A 9,914-nucleotide genomic window follows, 5' to 3' on the forward strand; every position below is an offset into this window, starting at 1 on the left:
AAAGAAAGAAAAAGAAGAAGAAGAAGAAGAAGAAGAAGAAGAAGAAGAAGAAGAAGAAGAAGAAGAAGAAGAAGAAGAAGAAGAAGAAGAAGAAGAGAAAAGAAAGGGAAGGAAGGAAGGAAGGAAGGAAGAAAGAAAGAAAGAAAGAAAGAAAGAAAGAAAGAAAGAAAGAAAGAAAGAAAGAAAGAAAAAGAATTATTTCAACTTTAGCCTCTTCAATATCACCAGATATGTGTGCCCATCTATTGTCAACGGGAAATATTTAAAATAAAATTAAATTTCTATTTTTTCCCTAATGTGAAGCATGGGAACATTAATATTCTAAAAAGTTGAACCCATTGTTATGTAACAATACCTAACAGTGTTTCTAATGACTAGTATTCGCCAAGTAGTTCAGAAACTACTATGTATGTTAGATGCAGGGGAAATGGTTGATCTTTGTGTGTAGCAGTGTTATCTCTTCCCATTTTTGAACTACACTTATACATTGTGTGTTTGTGTGTGTGTCTGCATGTAGAAGCTAGAGGTCAACTCCTGGGAGTGAGTTTTCTCTTTTTATCGTGTGTATTTCAAGGATCAAATTCTTGGGTCATCAGATTTGGTGTCACATGCCTTTACCTGGTTGACAACCCATTCTGCTGGACCATCAGTGTCATCTCTAGATTGAAAAAATGTATTTACTAAAGATTTAGAAAAGATTCCATGTCACCATGGCTCACAACACACTTCCTTGAGTCAGTGTCATTAAAAGTTGCAAGTCTGCTAAGGATGTAATAAGGACAGAAGCCATTTGCTCACAGGGGCCATAAAAGGATCTGAACTGATGGGAGGTAAGGCCAGGCATACTACAGCAATGGGACAAAATCACCAAATCCTAACACACGCAAAAAAGACAGTTAAGTTGCAATTGCTACTAGAAAGTAACTTTATTTTCAAAAGAAGGACAAGCTACTTTCTTAAAGTCCAAAGTCTGCTTACATGGGTAATGGGTGTAACACTAAATGGGAAGGCAGGAAAAGACTCAACTAAGAAAATATGCACAAAAGGATTCCTGTACTTGCCTTAAAAATACATATTAAGCCAGGTGTGGTGGTGCACACCTTTAATCCCAGCACTCAGGAGGCAGAGGCAGGCAGATTTCCGAGTTCGAGGCCAGCCTGGTCTACAAAGTGAGCTCCAGGACAGCCAGGGCTACACAGAGAAACCCTGTCTCTAAAAACCAAAAATAAAATAAAATAAATAAATAAATAAATAAAAGAATACATATTAAATCTTTATTTTTCTGTGACAATGTCATATCAAAGAAAACATGGAATACACTTAAAACAGGTCTGCGTTTATTCCCTGAGACCTGCGCGATCCCAAAATTTGGTTAGCCCTGTTTTGTCTATGTGTTACCTGTAAAGTCAGGAACAGCAGTGTACCCAGCCCTAGAGCCACTGACTGATATCTTCAAAATAAGATGATGTCTTCAAAAGCCAGTCCATGATACCTCACAGCCCTTTCATAAGTAACAGCTGCTATTATAGTTACTGTATTACCAGGTTTGCTAAAGTGAGTGTTTATTCTATCCACTCTATAAGAAAAGGAAGACACTAAAACAGGAACAGACAACAGGCTTAGTCTCTCATGCTGATACCCTTCAAGTGCATCTAGAGCCATTTCTGGGATCACCTGGTAAGAAGGCAAGCTAATTCATTCTGCTACGAATGAATAAACGTTACGCAGTGCCTGAAATTCCTATCACAGTCTTGTATGCCACATTCTACAAGTTCCAAACACGGGCAGCTGTCTGTTTGGAATTTCTAAGACAAGATTAAGACCCGAAGAGGATTTTGGGGGCGGGAGGGGTATGGAACACATGTTGGCATATATTTTCATCCAATATATTTGAAGCTAAAAGCAGCTACCCATGAACAGGAACATGTTTGAGTAAATGGTAATACTGATACTAACGGGTATGGATTCTAGAATGGCCAGGGTTTATCCTGTCCTGTTCCTCTGTTAAGTGTATGATTCGGAGGACAGACACTTTCAACAGTGAGCCTTGTGGATTTTTCTGTAAATGGGCTCCTACCAACCAGAGAGAACTTCTACCTCTAGCTCAGTTAGGAGTTTTCACAAAAGGCAGCAAGCTATTCTGTCACAGGGAAAGGTCGCTCATTTGGAAGGATGGGCCTGCTTCCTAATGCCATTGTATGAATGAGTTGTTCCCTGTTCATGCTGGGATGAATTAATTGGCTGTGCTTCTAAAACAAAAGAATAATTACGTATTCAAAGCAGCTTAGAGAACTGGAAATCTGAAAGTTGAAGAGCTTCTGGCTTTCACAGAAGAAGAAACTGGGGTCCAGAAAAATGGAAAAGAACAAAGATGGCTGCCAGCCTTCCTAAGAGTTATATGCCAGCCAGATAGTCTCTTACTCTATGTGATATACGGTGACTCTCCTCCATCAGTATGTGAACAGAGCCACTCTCTCCTAAGCTCATATACGCTCTCAAACAGGATGCTAGACAGTGCTTCATTTTCCAGGCAACTTCTCCTTCGCTATAAAAAGCTCTGATGGTTTGGGACTCCATAACTGATCCTTGAGTTGTTTTTACCAAACCTGCCTGCAATTCAAATCAAGTAATAGCTGCAAATGAAGACCAGGGCTTGACACATTCCAGGACCAAAGACTCTATCGCTGCAGACACAAAAGTAGCCAGGACAGGGCAAGTGCTTGTCACCAAACATAAACCATATGACAAGCCAACTTTCATCTACTTTGCTGTTTAGCAAAGAGCAGAAACAAGTAAATTAAGAATAGAACGGTGGAAGGGAAAGAGGGAAAGCACTGTGGGTCTTCTCAAGGGATCACTTAGCAAAAATATATCCCTGAAGTTTAAACAGCTTTCTCAGAAGAATGGAAAATCCCAAGCAGGGTTACTAAGGTTCTAAACAGGATCTTCAACTCTGTAGAGTTTTGATCAAGGTCTGTAAGTTCAACCAAAGAGAACAGGAACTTTTCAAAAACTTTTGTTTTTATTTACGTGTATGTGTTTTTGTGTGTATATTCCAGGGCATGTGGGGATGGCTACCCATGGAGCTCAGATGAGGGTATGTGTGTTGGATCCCCGGACAATGGGGTTACAAGTGATTGGGAGCCACCTGGTGTGGATGATGAAATCAACTCTGGTCATCTGAAAGAGCAGCAAGTGCTCTTAACCACTAAGCCATCTCCGCAGCCCCCAGAAACATATTTTAAAGGAAAATTAATTCATATCTTGTATAATTTGCAAAGAATTTTTCATTATGCAGTCAAAGCTACTATCTCACAGGTGAGAATGTAAGAGATTAAATGACTTGTGTAGTTCTCAGGATGAATCGTGAACCCCAGACCTCTTATGTTTCCTGGCTGCCAACCCAGCTGTCCTTTAGGGGAGCAGATTACCCATAGCAAACCCTGTATCAAATCAATAGGCTACAAAATACAACACGTTTGAGCTTCATTTCAGAAAGCTTTGGGGGAAAAATACATTTCATAGAGATGCTAACAGGATATTAGTTCTACTAACATCAACAGTAGGAATTCACTTCCTCGACCATATCCCTACTGTGTTTCTCTGGTAAATCTTTTCATAAAGGGTTTTGGGAGTGACAGAGAACACCTTGAGATTCTATGGGGATAAAAGAACAGTAATTTAACATATTCAAGCCTACTTATAATAGCATTTCTTCCTTCAGTAAAAGATCATGTTCCTGAGACTAAACTATGCATAAAGGAGAGAAAGTGCTATCCTGTTACTGAAGTGAGACCCCTTTATTAAGTTGGCTTCACCCCACCCCACTACTAAAGTCTCACTTACTGTTCAGGTCTTCACAAAGCCTGCCTTATTTGAATATGTATGACTGGCTCATACCATGAAGTCACCTTGAGAATTTATACAAATGCATGCACACAGGCACACACACACATGAATGTACACACGCATGTAGGCACCCAGTAAACTAGGAGAGATAACTCTAATTTATCAACATCCTATTTTTTCTTATTTTGTTCTATAGTTTTGTAAAATGTTCTTAATAAAGATTGGCCAATGGCTATATGGGATATTGACATTTTTTTGTTACAAATATAATTGAAACTATAATTATCTTAACATTTTTCTATTTAAAAAATTAAATCTTTGATGTGTGCAACTTGATTTCAGAAAATTCTGAAAAAGACAAAATTATGGGGTAGGTGCATGCAGGAAATGAGCAAAACAAATGATGCTACAAATGATAATACATAACTCTTGGGAAAAGAATACTTAGTTGTTCCTTGTATTGGGGTGTGCGTGCGTGTGTGTGTGTGTGTGTGTGTGTGTGTGTGTGTGTGTGAGAGAGAGAGAGAGGGGGGGGGAGAAGGAGAGGGAGAGGGAGAGGGAGAGAGGGAGAGAGAGAGAGCCTTTCTGTAGGTGCCCTTGGAGGTCACAAGAGGGTATTAAGGGGGTGTTGGACCCTAGAGCTGCAGTCATAGGCAATAATGAGCCGCCCACCCAGCTGAGGGCAATGAACTGAGTTCCTGAGCTCTTCAAGAGAGGCAAGGCTCCTCACTGTTGGGCCATCTCTCTAGTCCCCTGTGAGTTTTCTTTGTATTCGTTCAAATTTCTAGTAGGTTTACAATTATTAAAACAAAGCAAACAGACAAACAAACAAACAAAAAAAACCCTTAAATGCATCCAAAATATGCCCTGGGGTATATCGGCGCTGTCACTCGTGCTGGTGAGTGGCATTGCTTTGATCACTGTCAGCTGACAAAGTGTCTCTCTTGGATTTCCTGTATTTGGATTGGCAGGATCAAGTCATATACATACTTTTCTATTACAGTATAAATATTTTTCTTTCGGATTGTGTATTTTTTTTATCAACACTTTCATAAATGTGAAAGCTTTCGTTGTATCGGCTGCCTTTTAAATCATCTTGAAAGGCATTCCAAAGAATTCCACTCCAAGTGAAGGGAGGGTTACGATGAACCAGGTAGCCGCACTTGTTATACTGGAATTCTTAGTTGGGATTTGGTACAGCCCTTAAATGTCATCATTTCCACAGAGCAGTATACATGATAATGTCATCTAGCTTTGACAAGGTAATGATGTCATCCAACTAGGCCTGAGCATGGAAATATACATCTTGCCACAAATACTACACCCTTTCTGTTTAGTCTAAGTATGAGATAGTCTCTAGAAACTTCTTCTTTCTTCAGAAATGTAAATTCTATATAATATGTGGACAGCTAGAAACATGACTGGGTCGAAAGACATTATCATCAGCTTATTTTTAATATATAAATGACATTTCACTCATGTCATTAATTCCAGAAATCAGAGCGACACTTCACTTAGGCAGTAACAAATATGGGCTTCTAATACTTCTCATAAGCTAACAGACAATGGTCTCATTCACCATTCACATTGGAAAGACACAATGTCATGTAACTTATATAAGCCATAAATGGAACAGTATCTTCAAGCAGCATGAGACCAACAAATTCCAGCCTTCCTAAATCTCCTCAATTTCTCAGAGCATGAAAAACAGCAGTTGTAATAAGTCCTAAATATATTTATAAAGTCTGTAATCTCAGACCATGAGTGTAACAATATACAAGTTTGTTCTACACCAGGAAGAGGCTGCCAGGACCTTTAAGTAGCCTGTGCATTTTTATTTACTGAAATTAAAATTTGAAAAATATAGTTTGTCTCCCATTTCAACATTTTTAACAAGATAATAGAAATATTTACCTTGGAATTGGCATTATCTTCATGTAGTCTAACTCGCCCATTGGCTAACGTGGGTTAAACCATCTCAAACAACTGCACAGAAAATATGCACAACCATCTTGAAAGAGGGAAAAAAATTCCACCAAAAGAATTTGGTAAAGAAATTTAAATCAAGGACAAAAGCTTTAGATGACTCTGAGTCAACCTGAGAAGACATAAATTTAATCACACTTAATCCAAATGGATTAAGTAATTTAATTGCATTATCAAGAGAATGTTATCGTTACTGGTTGATCAGGGGTGTGTGTGTGTGTGTGTGTGTGTGTGTGTGCTTTTAATTCCACGAGGTCTCTGTTCCTTGCTGCCTAAACATCTCCAGTCAGGGTATATTTGCAGGAAAAACTGAAGTTGGAAACAAACTTAGCAGTCATTCCAAACCTGTTGCCTGCATAGGAGAACCAGTCTTATGTTACAAGACTGGCTGTATCCCAAGACAAATGCTTACAAGTTATCCATTCGTCCATTCCACTGGCAGAAGCAAAGCTGTAAAAGTCACAGGTGTGGCATTACTTCACATGGAGTTTTAATAAAAATAAGTGGTATTCATTACAAGGCACAGTGCAGAGGTCAGAGCTGCAGCGTGCGGGTGTGGTTGATATGCTCTGTTCTGTCTCCCACCTTAAAAAAACGCGTCTGGGGAGGGAGACAGGACAGAGCAGCGAAGGGAAATAAAGACTCAGGACCCTTAGTGCTAGCCTGGAAGAGGAAATTGAAGCAGAAATAAGTAAGGATGGAGTAACGGAGTGAGGGAAGTATCAATTTGCTATACCTCCTCAACGAGTTAGTGGAAGTGAGTTAAGTCTGTCAAGTTGACGGCCCAAGAATAAAGTAAATGGTCGAGGGAATAATTACAGTGTGAAAAAAAAAAAAAAAAAAAAAGGCAACAACGTTTAAGGTGACCGCAAAGATAAGTGTGATCCTTCTGAGAACCATCAACCAGTTGGGAAGGCCAGGAACCGCGGAGGTTGCTCTTTCACCAGGTCCCTCTGAACCATCCCACAACTTGGATGGTAGCTCCATCCAGGCAAAACCTTCATACTTTTTCTGACCGTCTCACCCTCTCCTCCAGTGCCTCCTACTTGTAACTCTACCGGAAGCCTCCATCACATCCCTTATTTACTTGTTAATCAACATCGTCTATATGGTGAACAATCTTCTGAGTTCTTCAAAAGAAAAGGGCGCGAGGTGGGAGGTTACAACTGGACAAAAAAACTCATTTAAATATCTATGAGGTCTAAGAAGGACTTCTACAAGCAAAAGTGACAGCTGAAAGCCAGTGTCTCCCTGGATCAGCAGCAGTACCTTCCCAGAATCCAGGTGTTGATCCCGGGATCAGGACCCTGAAGGCAGATTACACAGTGCGTTCCTACTTGTTTAACCTGAATCAAAACCCTGCCGTTCTTATTCTTTCCAACGCCCAAAAGTGAGGTTTAACTCTCTAGGGGAAAAAGGGGGAAAGAAAGCTATGCACACATGCTCCGGCTCGGTTTGGCAATACCCAGTCCCGGGTGCCTCGAGAAGGCACGCTGAAGCTTCTGTTACTGCAGTTGGTACCTTTCTGGGAAGCGCTGCTCTAAAGGGGTGAAGGGGACACAGATGGAGGTGCGATGGGCTCCAATCTGGAAGGCGACTTACATGCTGGCATTACCGTGTGGAGATTCCCAGAGGCCGCACACTCATCCTCCAGCGCTCCTCTGCTTTGCTGCCCTTAAGCTCCACCGAAGGAGATCGGGGCTTTCGGGACCGCGCCCCGCAGGACCCTTCGTCACGCCCTTTCTGGAGAGTTCATAGGGTTTCCCGGCAGCTGCTCGTCGCCTGCGCGCGGGGCGGCGCAAGGTGGACCCGGGGCGCGCGCCGCGGAGTTCAAGATCGGGTCCCGCGCGCGGGGGCGCGGCTGACGGCGGCAGGTTCTGCCGCCCGGGCGGAGAACTTTCCCAAGAGTTGGGACGAAGGGCTCTGGCGAGCGGGTGGCGTCCGATCCCGGCCTGCGGGGCTTGGAGAGGTTGAGATCACCAGGCTCCTGAGCCTGCGGCCAGGAGCGGTGCTGCGCCGGCCTCGGTTTCCCCCTGAGGCTCAGGTGCGGCTCGGCTCGCCCCCCGGGTGGCCCCAGCTCTAGGCGTTCGGAGGACAGAGGACCGTCCTGCCTGCGCAGCTGCCCCACCCAGGGCCGGCCACCCGAGGGCAGAGGCAAAGGGAGAAGTCGCCACGCGGGGCGGGACCGGCGCGGGCGGCCGGGTTGGGAGACTGGCACCGAGCCAGGAGCAGCTCCGGGGAGGGGACCCTGCTGACCTCGAGGTCACCCGCCAGCCGCGAGAGCAAAAACCCGCAGAGCTTGGGTGAAGGAGCTCCGAACAACAGGCGCACCAGTGGGCATGTGTTCTGCACGCTGCCAAGAACCCGGACTGTCCCTTACTTTTCCCTTTCTTAATTTTTCCTCCTCCGTCCCCCACCCCCGCCTGTTCCCTCAGTTTCCCTCCAGAAAGAAAGAAAGAAAGAAAGAAAGAAAGAAAGAAAGAAAGAAAGAAAGAAAGGAAGGAAGGAAGGAAGGAAGGAAGGAAGGAAGAGAAAGGAGGGAAGAGAAAAGAAAGGAAAGAAAGAAGGACAGGGGGAAGGGAAATTAATGGGGAAGGGTGGAGGAGGGCTTGAGAGGTTTGGGGCGATATACCTCCTTTAAATTTATTTTAATTTTTTTTTCTGTTTGAGTGGAATTAATTTACTAATGCAAATGCAGCCTCTCACTAGGGAAAGTCAAGACAGCCAGGCAATGCTTCTCCTGAGAAACTGCTTTGCACACCTACTTGCTAAAAGACAGGGAAGCACTCCAGCAGAGGGTCCCTTGCGCTGTGCATTCATTGCCAGACTAACAGACTAAATTCAGAGTTCTAGGGGCCGCGGCCTTTCCAGACTTGGTTCCATTCAGAGTGAAGCAGTCTGGCTTTCCTTGTAGGTAGACACATACAAAAGCCATAAAAGTAGATTAACCCTGATTGGCTAGTGGTAGAGAAGGGTTGGGGTAGGTGGCAAAGAGGTAAAACAGGATTGAGGACAGATAGTTTCAGGCAAAGGAAAGAGGAAGCTGGAAAGCCGCCAGCAATCTAGACTACTTCTGGTCCAGCGTCTGTTCTTGTGATTTTTATCAGTATTTATTTTAATGTTTAAAAAAAAAAACAAACAGAATTAATAGAGACTCAAACTGCTTCATTTAAGGAAAGCTGAGATCGTTTTTTGGTATTACAGGGAGACATAGTCTGCACAAATTATTCAGAAATGATCAGGGTTCAAGTCTAAGGTTTACAGACTCTCAGTTCAATCCCGCCTCTGTGACACTAGATTGTCTCAAGGGATTATTTAACGTTCCACCTAGAACTTTTCAAAACGACATAACTTCACAGTTTTGTGGGTCTGGAATCTGGGTGTAGTTTAGCTCTGAAGGCTTGACAGGAACAATGTCTACCTGGAAGCTCCCCATGAGGTTGATCCGCTCATAAAACTCTGTTTTTCTTACTCTTTGACAATGATTTCTTGTCCCGCATGTTCGTCTATCTCCCTCTTGTCCCTATGGACCCGAGTCAGATTCATGACTTCCGGGTTGTTTTTGTGATCCGCTTAGTTTAACCGCTGCCATCCATTGGTTTCAAACTCTCCTTTGGAGCTTGGTGGATCACAATTAAAAGCAAGTCTCCATTGCCTGATTTGGTTAGTATCAAATAATTCAGCAATTAGAGATAGTGCTACCTGAGTTCTTTCTCCGTCTGTATGTCTGTTGGTGGAGGCCAAGCTTCCAAGTGGAATGTGCTGACTTTTGCAATAAAGCCATCACTGCTCTCGGGCTAACAATGCTCTCATGGTATTTGAGGCCTGCTCTATAGAAGGAATCTATACCTGGTTCTATAAACCTGGCCACAAACCCATGAATGCTACGTCACAGAACCCAGGACAGAACTTAATACTGCTATCTAGCTAAACTGACATAACAACAAACAGTGTTCCATAGATAAATTCTACTCTCAGCCTTTATCAGAGAACTTCCTTTTTCCAAGAGTGAATTTTCCACAATGGCAGTGAGTACAGAGACGCAAGGCTATGGGAGGGGCTGAGAATAAGTTACAGGT

General features: G+C 43.0%; 1 protein-coding gene across 4 annotated transcripts in view; it reads right to left on the reverse strand.

Annotated features, from left to right (window-relative positions):
- Adgrg6 (adhesion G protein-coupled receptor G6) overlaps positions 1-7,660 on the reverse strand; it is a 137,130-nt gene extending 129,470 nt beyond the window's left edge. For all 4 annotated transcript variants that reach the window (XM_021221270.2, XM_029533169.1, XM_029533168.1 and 1 more), the window contains exon 1: positions 7,438-7,660. In XM_021221270.2, coding sequence (XP_021076929.1) covers positions 7,438-7,439 — 2 coding nt within the window. In that variant the 5' untranslated portion in view covers positions 7,440-7,660. The remainder of the gene's footprint in view (positions 1-7,437) is intronic.
- Positions 7,661-9,914: the final 2,254 nt, after the last annotated feature.

Source organism: Mus pahari, chromosome 21 (assembly GCF_900095145.1).
Source record: "Mus pahari chromosome 21, PAHARI_EIJ_v1.1, whole genome shotgun sequence".
NCBI lineage: Eukaryota > Metazoa > Chordata > Mammalia > Rodentia > Muridae > Mus > Mus pahari.